The 19,899-nt window shown below is 39.0% G+C and overlaps 1 protein-coding gene across 1 annotated transcript; it reads left to right on the forward strand.

Moving 5' to 3' along the window:
* Nucleotides 1–435: 435 nt before the first annotated feature.
* On the forward strand, nucleotides 436–18,572 carry hsd17b12b (hydroxysteroid (17-beta) dehydrogenase 12b). Its single transcript, XM_034116791.1, has 11 exons — nucleotides 436–784; nucleotides 7,077–7,123; nucleotides 8,147–8,222; nucleotides 8,930–9,037; nucleotides 9,313–9,377; nucleotides 10,146–10,190; nucleotides 10,969–11,003; nucleotides 12,749–12,830; nucleotides 14,067–14,132; nucleotides 14,555–14,704; nucleotides 16,949–18,572. The coding sequence occupies exons 1-11, from the start codon at nucleotides 607–609 to the stop codon at nucleotides 17,054–17,056; spliced, it is 960 nt and encodes a 319-aa protein (XP_033972682.1). The 5' UTR covers nucleotides 436–606; the 3' UTR covers nucleotides 17,057–18,572.
* The last annotated feature ends 1,327 nt before the right edge of the window (nucleotides 18,573–19,899 follow it).

Consider the following 19,899-nt stretch of genomic DNA (forward strand, 5'->3'; position numbering starts at 1 on the left):
ACAATGGATGAACAATTTTGACAGGACACATACTTCTTGTTTTACTTCAAACATTATGGTAAGAGAATATCCTTTTAAGGTATTTCAACCTTCTCAGAAATAATAAACATTTACAGTTCAATGTAAAACATTGCAGCTCGAATTGCATTTTTTTTATATCATAAAGAAAAGTTTACCCAACTTGGCCGATGAGCAACATAATGAGCATGAAGAGAAAATTAGTGACAAAGACATACACTATAAAACAACATGACAGCTAAGAAAATGCCATATCATATAAGACATTATATTCTTTATTTTATGTAAATGTATACATACAAATTACGGGACGGAAGACACGGAGGACTGCGGTATAACACCAGATGGTAGTAGAGCTGAGATACCTTGCTATTTACTAATACGATCAGCTCAAGAAGAAGAAGAGGAACCAATCACAGCCAGCCAAGCTCTAATGCGGAAGTGTAAAACGCGGAAGCAAGCAACAATCCTTTTTTAGGACGCATGCATTTGCACTTTGAGCACACTTTTATTACATGAATACATATTTTATAAATCCAGGCGTTACTATAAACAGTTAAAGCAGACTTAGGAGTGTGCTGTGCAGGTATGTCGTCCAGTGGAGAAGCAGTGTTCCGGGCGGTGGAGACGCCGCTGCTGGTCCTCGGAGCTCTGACCGCGGCCTGGCTCTCCGTGAGCTCCGTGTACCGGCTGCTGGCCGGGCTCAGGGTGTGGGTGCTGGGCAACGGGAAGCTCGTGTCCCCCACCAGACTGGGGAAATGGGCAGGTAGGTTCTTTATCTGAACTGTATGACCACAGAGAAGCGTGAAACAATTCAAGATAAAATATCATACAGACATAAATAACCAAAGTTATAATTGGAGTCAGTTAATTTCTAATTCGTCATATTAATTTGTATTATTAAGTTCATTGCATGTTAAATGTTGGTATAGTCATGTAGTTTCCTGGTTGTTCCCAAGGGGAGCAGAGGTGAAGTACTGAACAAGTCCTGCAATCAAATGATAACATGTACGTTTTGTCATCTACATATATGAAGTAGCAAGAGTAAATGTACTCATCATACACAATGGCCCATTTCAGGGTCATGCATATATCATTATATTGTATTCACAATATTGTGCACATTACTCCAATGCTGCAACTTGTAAAGAAAAAGCTTATCCGTCTTATTTACTTTATCTAATTTACTCCTTAATTAGCTTGTGTTTTTCCACCTTGTAAGATCAATACAGCTTTATCTTATTCTATAATGCTTATTGCTAATCTATCTTTTAATTGATAATTTTATTTTGATTTATTTATCTTAATTTTCAAAGTGAAGTATTTATAATACATGGAGTGGAGTAAGAAGTACGTTATTAGCCTTAGAATTGTAGTGGAGAAATAGAAAGTAGCAGAAAATGAAAATTCTCAAGTAAAATACAATAACCTACAAAGTACTTAAGTACAGTACTTTATGACTGTTACTTTTGAATCAACTTGAACCCTCCTTGTGGTTGTATTAACCAGACATTTACAACCACTGCTCACTGACCCCTTCTGGCTGGAAATGATATTCTGTTGCAACTCTGACCTCTTCCAGAATCTCTGACCTGCAGCTCAGCTTTTAACAATTTCACGCGTCCAATACTACTATTTTGTGTTTAATCATATGGAGCAACAGCTAACATTTTTAAATGTAACTTTTAACATTAGTCTTTAAATCCTACGGTCTTATCAGCTTTAGCAGTTGAACAATGAAGCCTTGGAACAGGAGCTGCATTTAGGGAAGTTAGGGAACACTTTCTGCTTTTAATATTTACACCCATAAATACATTTTACAATCTTGTCGGGACAAAGTGAGAGCAATAGCAGAGCAATATATTTAATAGTCGAGAGAGACCATTTTGTTAGTCTAAAATATAATAAACATACATTAGTCCTAAAGTGAAAACACTAAATAACTTGAATAAGAACGAATATTTTCAGTCAAATGGTGTAACTGATTTTGAACATTCTCAATTTAAAACTGTCAGTTATGTGCACACATGGATGAAGTAATGTTTGAGTGTTGTTCTGGGCACAGGACATGAACACCATGTACAGCACTGTGCTGGTGCACTGTGTCCCAGCTGCATGATAAGTTCACCCTGCCTGTCTCACACTGTTGATTTTGAAGTCTCCCGTCTACTGGTGTTTCTCCAGCACACACATTTGTGACACACTATAGCTCCTTTGTCCCAGCAGCAGACTGCGGTCAGTGTTAGTCTGTGGTCATTTTAACAAGGAATAAAGAAAGGGCAGGGAATGATCAGCCTTTTGTCATCTGGTGTAAACTCGAGTAAATCTTGTCATGGGATTATGGCTCGAAGGGGATTATCAAATCACACTGAATGCTGTCCATCTGTCCAGACGGCTCACTGACTGACCCTTGCAGTTTGAACAGACTGCTGGGATGGATTTGATGTTGTAATGTTGGTGTCCAAGGTTCACATGATAGCATAATAAGCTGTCGGACCACTGGTATTACATAAATCTGTATAAGTATTGATATAATCATATAGTAGTTTGGAAGAAAAACGTATATCCTCAATGCTCAGTGGAAGAAAAACCCTTGTTACTAGTCAGTTTTCGGATAAATCTTTCATCCATTTTCAGTGTTTAAATCCCGATCCTGAATCATTTGATGTGTGAATATTGATCGTTTCACTGAGACGCTCCCTCTTAAAATATCTGAGCAGTCTTTTTTCAGCCTGTGCAGTCACAGTGGCATCAGGCTGCCAGAGAAACCCAAATGTTGAGAGGAATGCGCGCTTTGATCTTTTTTTCCGCCAGCTAAAAATGGGAACGCGTCAGACGGGTTTATTTATTTTTGGATCACACATGCAAAATTATTCAGAATATCCGATGAGGCAAACGAGCCCGTTAGCCTTGGCTGCTGCCACTGCCTTCATTCACAACATTTGTCTTAGCGAGGTGGACTCGATTGAAAAGGACGGCCTGATTATGTAACCCGAGCCATTCATAAATGAGACGCAGGATCCTCGGGATGCAGGTTCACTGGTACCCACATCTCACTTTCTTGTGTATGAGTCTGTGGCAGTATAACAGAGAGCCACTATATTATAATGCTATCTGAGACAATGCTTCTATTATTTAAAGGGGACCTATCATGCAAAATGCACTTTTGTACGTCTTTTATACATGAATATGTGTCCCCGGTGTTCCAGGGAACTCACCAAGTGTCAGAAAACACAACCCTCTCTATTTTCCTCCATACCCAAATCTCTAAAAAAGGGGCTGCAACGGATCTGATCAAAACTGATCCAGATTTGAACACTGTCCTGACGTCAGGACGGTGGCGCTACGGCTATTGGGCCAACTCCACCAATCAGGAGGAGACAGCCACGGCCATTGCCGTTCGAAAGCGCTGGAGACGTTGTAGTACATATGCCAGGCCTGTAGGTGGTGCTGTTCTCACTGAATCAGCCCTTGCAAAAACAGAGCTAAAAATTGTCAAATTGAGCAAAATGAGGCATGGCTAAAATGCATGATCTGTTTGGTATTTTGAAAAAAAAAAGTATAAATATGCCTTATATAGGTATGGTCCTACACTATATTATTCAAATATAGCATGATAGGTCCACTTTAAGTTAAGAAACAAAATGTAGAAAGTTTCAGCTACTTCCTCACGATCATGTCACTGCTTGTATATGGAAATATGCTGTCAATTGTGATCAATTGTATCTTCTTAGTTATGCATTTGAGATACAAACTGTACACAAACATTCAATTACAAACTTGTGAGGGCTTTGGTACCACGTTCATACTTTTTAAATAGCTTTGTATTATCAACCGGATGATGGGACAAAATAAAAGCTATATTTAGTTTATCAGGGCTCAGTCACTGATGCTAACGCTGACATATGTACTCATACAAATGGTTTCATTTGTTCTATAATTACTCATCACCCTGGTGTTTCAGACACAGAAGTGAACAATTGTATTGTTTTAAATGTTACAATAGGGCATGCAATGTTACATTAAATTAAAGCTGCAACAAATGACTATTTGAAATGAAATGACAGAAAATTCCATATGATGATGTCCCGTCTTATATCCGTGAACTTCAAGTGACATCTTCAAATGTTCAAATCCCAAAGATGTTCAGTTTGCTGTTAGATAAATCAGCATTTCATCGAAACAAACAATGGATTATTACAAATCGTTCCTTATTATTTTACACCAATCAACCAATCTTTAAAGGAATCAAGGTTTCCCCTCTACATCACAGTTGGTTGATCACTCTCTGTTTGCCGTTTGCTTTAGATCTCTTCCTAACCAAGGCAGAACAAATCCCCCCCCGAAGAACGGTGGCAATAATAGCCTCTGTCTCTGCTGTGACGTCTGTACTTCTTCTCATTATGTCACTGTTGACATGTCATTAGCTAGCCCATAGTCTAATCCTGCGTGTACACTTTGCTTACAGACCACAACGTGCACACATGGCCACACAAAGATTGCGGATATTGGTATAATAAACAAAACGTGTCTTCTAGCAAAAATCTCTGCATGACATAGGCCACTAGTGGAGATAAAGCATCTCCGGAAGCAGGGCTGGACTTATTATATATATTTTAGGTGCATATAATTGTGATTTACTTCCAGTCCTTCAATTATGTTCCACAATCGAATGAAGCTGGCTATCAAACCCAATAACCCCATGCGGACACAGAGCAGCTCCATCATCAGAGCACCCAGCCTGTCTAACCTACATTCGGAGAAGACAGCCGTTCCTAAAATAGACTTTGGTTGATTTGACGAGAGGGAACATGCACTCCGCTGTAAAAGCTTCTTTCCATTTTCTCTGTTCCAACTTCATATAGTTAATTCTTAAAACCGCTCAGAATAACCCAGCCTGTTTCCCTAATCATCGTGCCTGCAGACGCCCCATCACTCTCCCCTCCTCTGCTCCGTGCTATTTTTAGGTGGCCCCAGGATCCCCCATGTTCGTGTTTGTCATTTTCTCCCCTCCCTCCTCCCCCCCACCCTCCCTCCTGTTTGTCTCCGCTGCAGCCCTAGACGATGCTCGGCACCTCGGCATCATCTGTGCTTAGCAAGATCACAAAAGGGGCACATGTGTACTGCAAAGGGTAGATGGACGGAGCAGTGAGAGAAATATTAAATAGTTTGGTGTGATTCCACCAGATATTGATTTTGAAACTCTTCCTAACTTAAAACATTAGTATTGCGTAATTACAAATATGAAATGTATGGTTTCTCTGCACTGTTAGTACACTTAGAGAGTATTTTACTTAACCACATGCCTATAAACAGTAGAACCACAGAAACAAAATACATATTTAATTAGGAACTACTTAACTAATATGGCAGGTTGATATAATAAAACTATTTGTTTTGGTATCTTAATTACACTCAAAATATGAATAGAGGGAGGTTGATAGCGTCTCTAACCAAACAGTTTCACTAATGGACGGTTAAACTTAAGAGGCACTTAATAATATACTAAACATTTGTATGTATGTATTATCAACATTATATCAACACTTCATTTTTTTAACATCATGGTTATTGTCACTACTGCTTTACATCGTAACACGCCTAGTATCAACACTGATTCTGAAAAAGAAAAAATAAGATTCAATGCATTCCTGGTCTAAATACAAAATGGTGAGACTGAATCTTGGACTCATTTTAATGAGACAACTGCATTGACCAATTGGGGTTGCCAACCAAAAGGCAACCTCAGTTCCTTAACAATGAAAGTTGAACCTGCAGTCTTTCAAATGAAGCACATGCTCCTTTGACATGACTAGAGTAACATGTGTCATTTTACTGCTTTATCTCCCTCTTGTGATGGTGCCTCCTCCATCAGGGATGCTTCATTCCCCCACAGAGCTGTCTCTGGCTTGCTCTGTCATATTCTGCTAATGTTCTTTAATCACCTGAATTGTAGTTCAAAACAAAACCAATGGCAGCACACAGGAACAACCAAAAAAACAACTTTTGTCTAAAGTGTTCTAATCTTTCGATGACTATGACTGATTGGACCTAAACCATAAATATCCCTCACTCTCACGAGTAGGTCCAAACAACAAACGAGAAAGAAAACATTTCCAGTAAATAAGAACAAAATAATAATCACACATAGTACGACCTAAATACACAGGGTGTAAGTTTACACAGGAATAGGATGCTCCTTGAGCCGGGCTTTGCATGTCATTCAGGGACATATCGGAACGCCCTGACCCTCTATCCCACTCGCGCCCACTTTTATATTTAGCCAGAGGTGTGATGAATAGTTCCTTTTGAAGACGGGAATTGCTAAAAATAGTCTGCTGCTGCTGTTTGTGCCAGGCAGTTCCAGGGCATCCGCTCGCTTCACTGGCGCTGCTGAAGGAGAGGACCTCACTCTCTTTATCTCTATCACTCTTCCTCTCTCTTCGTCCTCCTTATTCCCCTCGTCTGTTCTCCGTGTACCTCAGTATATCTGACTACACTCCAATGTAGCCCTTTACCCTTACAAGTCAATTCATTTATATGTTTCGAATGCCTCTTCGAACTTTTGTCTATCATTTTTTCTTTTTTTTTGTACTGCCCTTAACACGGAGCCCTTAGCTGTCAAGCAGTCCATAACTCTGACATCTTTATCCTTGGATTTCTGTGGCGCTTACTCTCCTGGAGGTGGCGCACTTCATCTGTTCATATGTGGCGCTTTCTTTTTCTGGGCTGTGTTCATATTTGTTTAAAATCTCTGAGTCTACTCTTCCTGCATGAGTGAAGGCTAATATAGCAGCAGAATAATACAGATGGTTTGACCCTGACACAGGGGCATATAGATAAGTCTAAGAATCCATTTTTCAGTTTTGATGAGCTCCAATTGAGCCCACATCTATGCTGATAGAAGTAATCTATAGTCGTTTCTGTATTTTGCATTTTTTTCAGTTCATATGGATGAACATATCTTGCCTCATTTAAAGTTTGTGTTTTCATATTTTAAAAGAATGTGATATAAAACTTGCTGATTTCGGTCTCTATCTCTCCTTTTTCCTTTTTAGTCGTGACAGGAGCCACAGATGGGATCGGGAAAGCTTACGCAGAAGAGGTATGATTTCCCGGCTCTGGAAAACTTCAGACTCTAACAACACAGGGCCACAGTGAAACTAGATGGGGGGGGGGGAAACACCTACATATTATTACTTGGAACACTTATATTCAGGGTTCTTACGGTCATTAAAAACCTGGAAAAAGTCATGGAAATTCAAAAAGCTAATTCTAGGCCCTGGAAAAGTTATGGAAAACAATATTTTTCCCTAAGTTTTGGAAAAGTCATGTAAATGTAACTAAAGTTGCATCAAATATAATTTATATTTGATCTAATCGCCGAAATAGTAATACTATAATGATAATAAATACTGTATGAAACGTAAAATGGCATTTAACTGACGAGGTATTTTGCTGGTGAGAGATTTTAGTTGCTTTAGCGTGTAGAAGCTAGTAAGCCTATTTGATTTGTTTTAGATAGGCACAACATGTTTCATATACAGACCTTATTTTCCTGTTCCATGTTAAAATAAACAATTTCTTTGGTCATGGAAAATTAGGTAAAGGTCATGGAAAAGTCATTGAAAATCATTTGTGAAAAAATGTATGAACCCTGTATATTATGACATGGTGTTTTGTACTTGAAGGGGTGGTTTGTAAGCTGCAGTAGGTGTGTTTTAATCCTGGTTCTGCAAACATTTCATTTGTCTCTGTAATTACCAGTCATCATATTGTGTAGTTAAGACTTACAAGATTTATTTTCTTGCTCCGGAATATAAAGGCTTCTGCAAACGGTCCCTCACAAGTTTGTGCTTTCAGATCCGTGCCTTCAAGATTAATCTTATTCAGTTCCAAAGTAACATTTTAGGAGTGCTGGCCAAAAAAAAAAGAAAAAAGATTGCTTTTTTGCTTTTTGAGTAGTTTAGAACTAAAATGTCAGGTCAAAATCTAATGTACAACTCCATAACTCTATTTGAAAGCACAACTTTTAATGAAGTGGTAAATATCCCATAAATAACTTTTTAGCTTCCACCCTGTTTCCAGCAAACTGAGTGCTTTATTGACATGTTGTTTGTGTTTACAGCTCGCCCGCAGAGGCTTTGCCATCGTGCTGATCAGCCGCTCTCAGGAGAAGCTGGATGACGTTTCAAAGGCGATCGGTGGGTTGCCTGAATTATTTAGATTTTGATAAACATTTGATTGCAGACAAATGTTGCCCAACTTGGAAAATGAATGCATAGTAAAGAACTCTTTAGATGAGTAGCATATAAATCATGGTGAAATACATGCTTTATCATAATATGACTCTACTTAATCCTTCAATCTAATTAATCCCACATGTTACAGCGGGGGGGGGGGGGGAAATCAAGAGTACCTGTGGCTCAAGGCACAGGACTGATGTAGTTCATGATGTAGTTCATGTGTTGAAATAAGACAGCTGCTAAAGTGAAGCTTAATGATCCACACAGCCTCATTTATCCTGAATGTGAAATGTTGCATCCATATTGCACTGTGATAGGGCAGCAGGGCTAAATGACTAAGACTAAATGATATTACATTGAGTTGCAGGTTTTCCATCAGTGAGTCCTTATTGAGTGGAGATTGAGCAGGACCCCTGTGCTTTGGCTAGGAGGCAGTAAAGCCTCCTGCTGGAGCTTAAATGGAATCTGTCCAATTAAATAAAAGCTTCATCTTAAGGGAGGGATATCCTCATTGATGAAGACGGATTATCTCAGGGTTTAATTTTTTCTCCTCTGCTCTTCCTTTTTCATGTGACTATTTGTAAGAAAAAGAGTCAAGCTTTAAACACTTTAAATGTTTCATCGCTTGTCATATATGCAAAATGAAAATATTGTGTGCCCCTCAGCGAGTAAATGTGGCGTGGAGACCAAAACGATCGCAGCAGACTTCAGCGCCGTAGATATCTACTCCAGGATTGAAGATGGACTTGCAGGACTGGAGATCGGAGTATTGGGTAAGACTTAGACCACCTCACTTTGAATTATTTTCCCATTTGAGATCCCAAAGTCAATCTAAATCAAGAACTGCAGACTTAAGGAATGCTTTAAACTCCACTCTATTAAATGTCAGTTTTTCATGTAATCATACAGGTTAATTTATCCTTCAGCCCTTTGCTGCCCTCCTAAGATAAGAAAGAGGAACAGCACTCTGAACTCATTAACATCTTCTTACAGTATTATGTACTATTTGTATTATGTCACAGTCCTGTTTGTTATCTCTTGTTTATAGTCAACAATGTTGGAATATCCTATTCTTACCCTGAATTCTTCCTCAACGTTCCCGACCTGGAGACTGTAAGTTTGATGGTTATTATTATTCTATTAGCCATGAATTTATAAAGGATTATATTTATAATATCACGCAGTCTTGTGAAGATTAAAAAGGAAGGGAAGTGGCTATAATAGCAGATCCCATAAGATGTAGTTTATGTATTTTTGTCACATTTTGTTTTGGGCTCAAATGATTCTTTCAGCCTTACATTGAATAGGCAACTCGTGCAATCAGAACCACGCTTCAGACATAATGAAACTGGATAGTGTGGCCATCTCAGTACGATTTAAATATGAACTGGAAAATGCTTTCATTTTTCGTAACATAATGCAGTTAAACTATCTTGTCTGCGTAAAGCAATCCTATGTTATTTCTGCTGAAAGAAGGCAAATATCGCACATACTAAAGAGCAGTGTATCATAAGTACAATAGAGCGCTAATAATACAACTGCAATGTCCACCTACATTTAGCTAATATTGGCCACCATTAGCTTCTGGTGGTTATCCAGGCTAAGAAAGATTGTAGGAGCACCATCCAATTGAGCAACAGTGAGTTGTATTGCTTAATAATTACACTTCTCATTTGTAAGATAATGTTTATGCTGGTTCATATTTAAGATGTACATAGTGACAGCCCTTGTCTATCTTCTTGTGCTATAATAAATCCCAAGACGACATCTGAAATACCTGCTGTACAAATAGAATTGTGTAGATTTCTGAACAATATGTGTATGTTAATACACAAACACGCAACCCTGGTTGAAGCAAAGCTCCTGTTCTTCTTGTTTCAGTTCATCGACACCATGGTCAACATCAACATAATGTCTGTGTGCCACGTGAGTGTGATCTAAAACCTTGATGTGTCATTGGAGCTTTTTGACTCCACCAAAAAAGGACATTTTAGTGTCAAAGATGAAACAAATCAAACCAATAAGTATTTCCCCTTTTCAAGTTGAAATTTACTACGGGCACTTTTGGCAGTGATTACAGCCAACTGTCTGCGTTTTATTCAAGTTCAAAGTAATACAAAATGATAAAGTTTAAGCGGTGCTAAAATGATTTTGAAGACACTTGGTTTATATTATCATAATTAGTGGATCGCCCTGCTCAAAATGCACTTTGTGGATATTGACTCATTAATGTGTGTTGTATGTCTCACTGTGGCATCTGGGTTGCCTTTTAAATAATTAAGTTTCTCCAAGTAGATTCAAATGGATGACATAGTTTGATATCCACTGTCAGATAGTCCCACAGACCATAAACCCACTCGCACACACACTCGTGGAAAGTATAGTAAGTCACTTCCGTCGCTCTTCTCCATGTTTGGCAGTTCCCAGAGCAGCAGCTAAAGTCCACCCCCTCTCTTTACACCTCCATTTATGTCATCAATATTCCTTCAAACTGTTCCCTCTGCGATCATTATCAGTCCCGTTCTCTTCTTCTCTTCCCTCCACGACCACCTCTCTGAAAACTACCCACACACACGGTTACAAATGTTTATGCACACCTCCGCACACTTATCCACAACCCACACATCAACAGGCCATTTGTTGTCAGTCTAATGCTTTCACTATGTTTCTCACACTTCATCTCTCTTCCCACTGTTTATCCCAGATGACACGACTTGTTTTACCTCGAATGGTGGAGAGGTAAGACGTGTGTTTTCAACAATAATTGCTTTGCTGATACAATACTGTGATTGGTAGTAATTACCGCCGGCACAAATGGCACAATCAGGCGCTATAGAGAGCTTTGACTTGAGTGGTTGGTGTCATGTTTTATAAAAATGTGTCGTGTTAATCAATGACTACCTTTCAAATGAATTGGTTTGTTTCCATTATACACCTGAACATGTGTGTGAAATGCAAAGGCTAAAGGATAGTTTAGGAATATTTTGGGAAATATGCATATTCATTTTCGTCCCTGCGCATTGTTCTAAAAGTGTAGCTGGAGGTTTTGCACTCTTTCCAAAGTAAAAAAAAACTCTGCCTTCAGTGTTATATCGTAATGATTTGATCAGTACATGAACTGAAGTGTAATCTCATAGTGGTTGTATGACGTAGGGCTGTGCAATTAATCGTATTTTAATCGCAATTACGATTTTGGCCTGCCACAATTACAAAAACAACATAATCGAAAAAAACGATTATTTTGCTTTGCTAGGTTGTGACATATTTGATCTAATTTATTTTAGTCTAATTTATTTTTATTCATCATATTTATATATGTTTAGTAGCTTGTTGAAGTGTGCTCCCAAATATTTGTTGATCTTGTTTATTGGTATTTATTATTTTGATATCATTTATTTTTGTATTGGTTTTTCAGTTGAATTATACGCTCAGGATAATCAACAGTTAAAAAGACACTGTTCAAATTATTATTTGTTTTAAAGTTTAATAAATGGATGTTTTCAAAGTCAATGAATAATCGTATTTAATAATCGTGATATCAATTATTGACCAAAATAATCGTGATTATGATTTTTGCCATAATCGCACAGCCCTAGTATGACGGTTATTTGCCAAACTACTTCTATGCCATTCGCAGCAAATTCCTTTTTAATAAGCACATTTCCCACAATGTTTAACTCTAACTTTTATTTCACTGAAGATGATGTCAACAATTTATCTTCCATATTTTCCATATTTTGATTTAAATTGTGACATTGATTTGAACTGTATCAACCACCACAGCATCCCATAATGCATCATAGTGACCCGTTTATACAATAACTCAAAGGACAACAAAGCTGTTCACATATTGCACACTGAACAACCCGTCTTAATAAACTTGACCTTCAAACTGCTTGTTATTTGCAATAGCTCTATAGAAACATTATTTAAATTGACAACACTATTACTTTAAAAGGAATATAGTCTCTTTTATAAATAGCATACTGTACCATCTGTTACATTGGGTATTGTTATGTGATAGAATCGTTAACTCTGCTTTACAGCTGACTTATACAGGTTTCAGATATTTCTTGTAGCTGAGGCAAAGTAAGTCTGAAGGCTGTCACTTGCCCGGCCATCATATACACATCCAAAATATCATCCACCTCTTGGTTATATTAAATATTGTATGAACACACCACAGGCTGTAGCAACGTATATCAACACTTATACATTGAGGAATTGATGTTACAGTATCTTTGATCAATATCTACCATCTCTTCTTCACAATACAAATGGAGCCGTTTTGCTTCAGCTAACACACACACACACACACACACACACACACACACACACACACACACACACACACACACACACACACACACACACACACACACACACACACACACAGTGCCATGTTCTCCTATCACACTGCGATTGATTTCAGGACGTTTTTATTCAGAGTAAAGGATCCTCTGCTTATATTCCTGTGTTTCCAGGAAGAAGGGTGCCATCCTCAACATCTCCTCTGCCAGTGGGATGTACCCCTTCCCTCTCCTTACCGTCTACTCTGCCTCTAAGGTAATTGGAGTACATGGTTTATGGCCTTTTCTTCAAGTGTTAACTGACATGTTTTCGATAGACGCATCCCAGGACCATTAACGGTTTACATCCTGCGCTCCATGAGGAGGAATCCATCTTCTTCCTCATGTTAGGAGTTGATCTCTCTAGTCCAGAGGTGTCAGAACTCACTTTCATCACGGGCCACATTAGCATTATGGTTGCACTCAAAGGGCCGGTTGTAACTTTAAGTTTACTGCACATATTTTATTCCATTCTATTTCTATGTAAATACTGCTATATTTGACTACATTTTTTATATTTTTTATTATATATTGTTTATGTTATTATAGTTTTCTTAAAATATCTCTATCTGTGTTTTTAATTTTTGTTTTACTTTTATATATGCACCACAACACCAAATCAAATTCCTCGTACGTGTCAACCTACCTGGTAATAAACCTGTTTCTGATTCTGATTCTGAAGACTAAATAAATATATATATATATAAAATAATATATTATATTACATGATTGGCTCTGCATTGGATTATTATCAGTTCTGGTAATAACTTCATAATTAACTACGTCTGAAAGCAGAAGTCTAGGGCAAATAATTGAAAGCAAATATTCAACAATTACACCAATTGTAATGTATTATATTCTTTGCAAGCTCTTGCGGGCCACATACAATGAGGTTGCGGGCCGGATTTGGCCCACGGGCCTTGAGTTTGACACCCCTGCTCTAGTCCTCTAACTAACACACACTGAGGCACTACCGATGAAGATTAACGTCTGTTCAGCCTTTATTTGGACGCAGGGATAAAGTGTCCTTTTTCATATTTGCCGTTTTAATTGTTGAACATAAATAAGTCTCTGACTAACTCCGGGTCCCGAGGTAGTGTACCAATTAAAAATGTTTATAGGAGCATATGGCATCATAATATTTTATAACGGTCTCATGTGTCTTTGTTAGCTTAAAAACAGCCTGCTGCTCACACTTTCAGCCGATTAATTTGTGTCTTCATTCTGGGCCATGTTTATCTACTTAATCCTTCAATCTGCAATACAGGTTTAAAAGTTTATCAAAAATCCATCCAGGGTCAATCTTTAGTTTAATGTGCATTTTAACGATCGTCTCAGTTCATTACACGTTAACATTGTGACAGCAATGTGTACGTGAATGTGTTTTTATGTTTGTTGCCATCTTTATTTGACTGGAATTGTAGACTTAATGACCTGCTTTTGTCTTAAACAGGCATTTGTGGACTTCTTTTCACGAGGACTGCAAGCTGAATACAAGAGCAAAGGCATCATCATACAGGTAGATGAGCCAACCTTAGTTTTCCTTCAAGCATGCTTTGGATGATGAAGGTTCATAACGATAGTTCGTACATGCAAAAGGCAATTTTAAGGAGACATTTTATGAACCCCCTTCTTCCAGCCACAGTTAGAAAACTGCCTTTGCAAAATAAATCCTATTTTTTTTCCAAGCCAATCGGAGCAGACTGGGCTTTTTTTGGGAGCGTAGCTTAAAGAGACAGGTGCCTAAACAGATCAGGCAGTGGGTAAATACAGGTACACTCAGTCAGACAGTGCAAGATAAGTATGAATCTAAAAATGAGCACTGTGTCCCATTTTAAGGCTTAAAGAAAATGAAATGTGGTTTCAACAATGTATCGATACTCTTAACATGCTATCAAACAAGATAGTTCACGTGTGTTTGTCCTTTTTTGTTCCCCCCAGAGTGTTCTGCCATTTTTTGTTGCAACCAAGCTGAGTAAAATCCGGCATGCTACACTGGACAAGCCCAGTCCAGAGCGCTACGTGTCAGCCGAGCTCAACACGGTGGGTCTGCAGACCCAGACCAATGGCTACCTGCCACATGCCATTATGGTAAGTCTTGGTATGTAACGTTAGGATTAAAGAACAGAGGGTTACAATTTTGTGACCATTTCTTGGGAACAAAAGGTGCGGTGATTCAGTGAAATGCAATCTTCATTGGTCCTCTATCTGTTCTGTTCTGCTTTATTTAATGCCTGGCACAAACTTCCCGTCGATGTTTCTCATCTTTTGGAAACGGGTGTTAACTCTTAACTGAAGAACTGCACTGTGTTGTCAGATGCGTGTACTCATAACTCACTCACCACTCAGAATGACTCAAGATCAGCAGAAAGAGCCAGTTGGAACTTTAAATCCTACTGCAGGCCAGATCTTCCTCCGCATATTGTTGTGCATTTATATAATCAGCATGATGTAGCAAAAGCGTCCTCTGAAATCTAAATACCTGGCAGTTTAGTCTGAATTCTAACACTGAAATGATTCTGTGGGGACACGAGCAGCAGAAAGTTCAGTGTGACATTTTCTCCAGTTCCTCCACTTTGTGTTAGACGCTGCTGAACAACGTCTCCCTAATATCAACACTAATGTTCTTTATCAGCTTAAAAAAGCCTTTGTGGATACTGCGCACTCACTGGATATGGTGCAGATATTGTGAACTCAGCACAGATCTTCCCTGTCACTAGCTCTGATATTACACTAAACCAAAAGCTGCAGACAAGCAGCGTCTGCTCTGATTATCTGATAATCCCTCTGCCTTCAATTGTGCAGTACAGCTCTGCCCGTCTCACAGTAATAATCCACACATACCCAAAACGTAATTTGCACCGCTGTGAGACGGAACCTTCTACAAGTTCACCAGATTCTATATATTTTTAGGGTTGCAAAAAGTCTTTGAGATATTTCATTATACCAATACAAATTATAAAACTTAATGGATGTGTAAGTGAATTGCCCTTAGTATAAATAAGTGTATTACCATGTTCAAACATCATTAATTTTCTATTATTATATCCACTGAGCTTTTGTAATATATATTTCAATTAAGACAATAACAAGGCTGAAGATAAATTAGCAGCATGAGAAACACTTTTAATTAAATAAAAAGAGAAATGTTCACTAATTAAATCTGGTGAGTCAATGAAATAACCATTAATGATGCTTTATAGAACTGCTACTTTCTTATGACTTATAACTGCCACACTGTCAAGATTAAGCTTAATTAACATTTGAGCAAAAGCAGAAACACATTTTTTGCATTAATTTGAACTGCTTGGTGATGTTGGATCTGGGCCAGTTGAAACCGGATCTTCTCAACACTATACCATCACATTCTAACAGGTTCAAAAGAAGTGGCTGGAGGCAGACAGAGTTCGATGCAATATTTAATTTTATAATCAAAGAGCGAGCAGACCCCGGGATCATACTGTTGAACAAACGTTGCACTCGCACCTTTTATAGCGAGCCTTCTTGTCCCTTATTGGTTGACCCTGGTGACGTTTCTTTGTCAGCAACCTTTTCTGCAGACGTTTGGATTTATACTTCCGTACACGTGACCGTAACTCTTTCTGCAGACGTTTGGATTTATACTTCCGTACACGCGCCCTGGAGGCGTTCCGTCACATTGACCCCTTCTTGACCTTCACCAAAGTTCACTATCAAGTGAGGGGAGTCTTACCACTGGTCTCTTTCCCAGTTGTAACCTCGCATCTCATTAGCCTCAGGCACTGTGAATAATAATTAACCTTAACCTAAAAGTGGCCCCTTCGTCCAACCTGACACACACATATACCTACACATACATGCTCAGAGCGAGAGAGTGGGCCCCTTATACAGACATGCGCACTAGCCTTAGCAGCAGAGTCCGCTACTCTTCTCCACATGAAGTTACACACTCATTCAGATGGAAACACTGTTCTGACGGTGTACACACCCTAACATTACACTATTATTATACTGTATTATACCAAGCATCATAGCACTATCTAATAATGAGCATTTCTTCAAGAAAAGTTATACTACAACAGTGAATTGATCCAGCAAGATGAGTTGACCATATTTTACAGCTTACTGTAAGACACTACAACAACTGAGGGATTGACTTTTGATCAAATATCCAAATATCTATATGCAAGATGTGAAGCCATGTCTTTGTCACATACTAGACGGTAAAACAGCGCTATCTACCCAGTTTTCCTTGTTCTCGCCGCAGTTGTAGCTCCTGTGGGTTGGAACTACATAATGAATGCTAATCTGTTATTTGTAAAGGCCACCAGCTGACCATGTAATTTCCCTCTGTAGGGTTGGGTGACTACAGCTCTGCTCCCTGCCAAGATCCTCAACAGCCACGTGATGGGGATGGGTTTGTCCCAGCGCGCTCGTTACCTGAAGAAGCAAAAGCAGGGTTAGATAGACGCATGGCGGCAGGAAGAGGGGACCAGCTGTGTTAAACACTCGTCCCACGACCATCATCATGGACCAGGAAGACAGAATGTGACAGTTTCTGGGCCACATCCCAGTTTCCCTCCCTCCGATACTCCCTGTCATTGAGGATGTGAGGCAGCGGTACATGTATTCAATTCAAACATAAAAATACTGAACAAAGTGGTGCTCTTCATCAGCTTTAATGAATGGAACACTAACGTGGAAACTAAAAACTATTCCCACATCCATCCATCCATCCATCTGTCTGTTCAACATGAGGGTGTATAAAGCCTAGATGAGGGAACAATTTGGATGCATGTGAGGTTTGAGGCCTCTGTATATTTGTGTGTATCTGAGTATGTGTTTACTAGCGTTAAGCCTTTTTAGTTTTACACTGCAGGTGATACTTACTTTCTTTCTAGAGCCCTTAAACATGTTTTATTGAGATCTATTGACATTAATAGCTTCATTAACTCCTACTATGGGATTTCTATTGCACTCAGATTTAGACGATTCTTCGTCAGCACCAATTCGAAACCCTTAGTTATCTCTTGTTTGGTTTTTCTAACTTAAAATGTTCTCAAAGGTGTTAATGTAGTGGTGAAGTCAGTGCGTGTTTAGTTTAATTAAGAGGAACCGCTGTAAATGGATAACCAGCAGAGAGGGAGATGCCTTGGTGGAATGTTAAAATGGGTGTTTTATTTTCTAACTAAATTGATTTTCAAATTAATTTGTACCACTGGTGTTACTGTTTTGCAGGACTTTCTAACCTAAAACTAAAATTCTCTCACTATACATTAGATCCAGGTACAACAACATACATTCATCTCAATCTTTTCACTTGTATTGATTGATTTCCTAAAATGTTGAACCAAACCAAATGAGAGCTGATACATTTATTTGATTTTCTCTTTTGAAAGCTACATTTTTGTTAGTTTTTGTGTTAAATATGTTGTCACTCACATTCCATGTGTCTTTGTCAAGATACCAGCTTTAAGTTATACTGTAATAACCCTAAAGACACTTTTTACTCACACTGACTAGGTGCAGCAGGCAGCAGCAGGGGACCAACTTCCAGTCAAGTGTTTACTCTAGGATTAGGTGTAATCCTAAAACCTGGGGTGCATGTTGGGGTTGAAAGCAGAACAAACTGTAATCAAATTACATTTGTCCAGCCATCAATAAATATTAATTCAAATAACGACAGTCCATGTGTTATTCTTGGTTTCACCTTTGGGTCAATTGCTTTTTGTATCACATTCTCTATTTTTATAATATCCATGGGACAGCTCTTAGCTTATTTATATACAATGGCAACATCTGATGGGTCAGTTCTAGTTTACATGTTGTGTCAAACTTTGTATTAGATACAATATGAATGAGTTTGGAGTCAGATATCACATGAGTAAAGTGTTCCATGTCTGTAAACCGAGTGGCATCTCCAACATTATCTGTCAAAAGCCCACACACTCTTCTGTTTAATAAAACATGGCAGCGTCAATCAGTTTGTGTAACTTGTGCCATTATTGGTCTTCTTCACAGTCCATACAAATGAGTTGCTTTTTCACGTTCTGCCTCTCTTCCCTCCTCCCAAACATCACCGTCCGGTTCCCATGCCAACAGTTTCTGGGAGATTTTTCCGGTGCACTGGTATGGAAGCTGCGGAAATGTGTCATCGCTGAGCGTGTAGGAGGGAGAGCGGCTCTGTGTGGAGGGATGCCCAAAAGGAAGAAAGGAGTGGGTTGCAGAGAAGTATATAAAGAGGAGCTTGGTGGTGCTCAGTCACAATCACTCTCTCTGAGATTTCACAGCATAGTTTCAGAGCGACGAGCAAAACAGGATCTCTGAAATCATCTCGTGAAGCAGAGCCCTCAGGACTGAATATTAAACAGCTCGGCCTGATTGTGGGGGTTTTTTCTCCAGATTTTTGTTGCATCTTCTTTACCAAAACTTGTGGAGACATCCCATCCAATACACTAGAGATCTTCACACGAAAGGATTTCAATTCGTGCATCATCGTCTCCAGCTCATCATCCTCACATTCGTTCACCATGGCGACCAGCATGGACACGCTCCCTGCCCATCTGCTGTATCTGGTGATGGAGGAGTTCCCCCACTCTCTGTCCACAGCTTGTGTCTGCAGGGCCGGACAACGTGAGCCCCGCCTCCGCTGCATGCAGTGTGGCATCATTCAGGAGGAGGAGGAGGACTGCTCCACCCTGGAGGAGGACCAAGCCCTGCGGTCCTTCCTGCAGACCGTGGAGAGCCTGAGGAGGAGCACCAGATGAGCTCTTCCAAAGAAAAACGTTTGATACTGACAAGTTTGACCCATTTGGCTTCCCTGCACCCCGTCTGGAGACCAACAGATGTCTACAGTATTACGGATTTGCTGACATTAAACCTCCATCGGGGGTGATATGTTGGTGAAACTGGTGGACTCTGTGACAGTGGATGAAACAATGAAGAGCCGAAAGAATTGTAATGGAGCCTTTCCAAGAGCTAGTTCAACGTGCTGGCCCAAATGCACTGCTTTACATATTAGATCTATATTTTTTTAAGTAAATATGCTTTATTGTATGATGATTACTTGCACAATGCCAAGCTGTTATTCTTGTTATTCTTTATCTTCATTTTCATATCGCCTGCTGCTAAGAGTTTGAATTGAATATATGAAATAAAGCGGATGTTTTAATTTATTTCAGGGTTTGTCCACTTTATTATAAAGCGAAAAGAAGGGTTACATATTATGACACACTTTTCCTATTAATGCTGCTTGAAATGTAGCAATAGAGTGTTTTCTTTGTAAAAAAGATTTGCTTACAGAAAGC

This window comes from Trematomus bernacchii, unplaced genomic scaffold (assembly GCF_902827165.1).
Source record: "Trematomus bernacchii unplaced genomic scaffold, fTreBer1.1, whole genome shotgun sequence".
Classification (NCBI taxonomy): Eukaryota; Metazoa; Chordata; class Actinopteri; order Perciformes; family Nototheniidae; genus Trematomus; species Trematomus bernacchii.

Bases quoted from the DNA above. Each gene is read 5' to 3' on its own strand.
- hsd17b12b (XM_034116791.1), top strand. From the start codon at position 607: ATGTCGTCCAGTGGAGAAGCAGTGTTCCGGGCGGTGGAGACGCCGCTG. The intron at 7,124-8,146 runs GTATGATTTCCC...TTGTGTTTACAG, and splicing joins GGAAAGCTTACGCAGAAGAG to CTCGCCCGCAGAGGCTTTGC. The intron at 8,223-8,929 runs GTGGGTTGCCTG...TGTGCCCCTCAG, and splicing joins TGACGTTTCAAAGGCGATCG to CGAGTAAATGTGGCGTGGAG.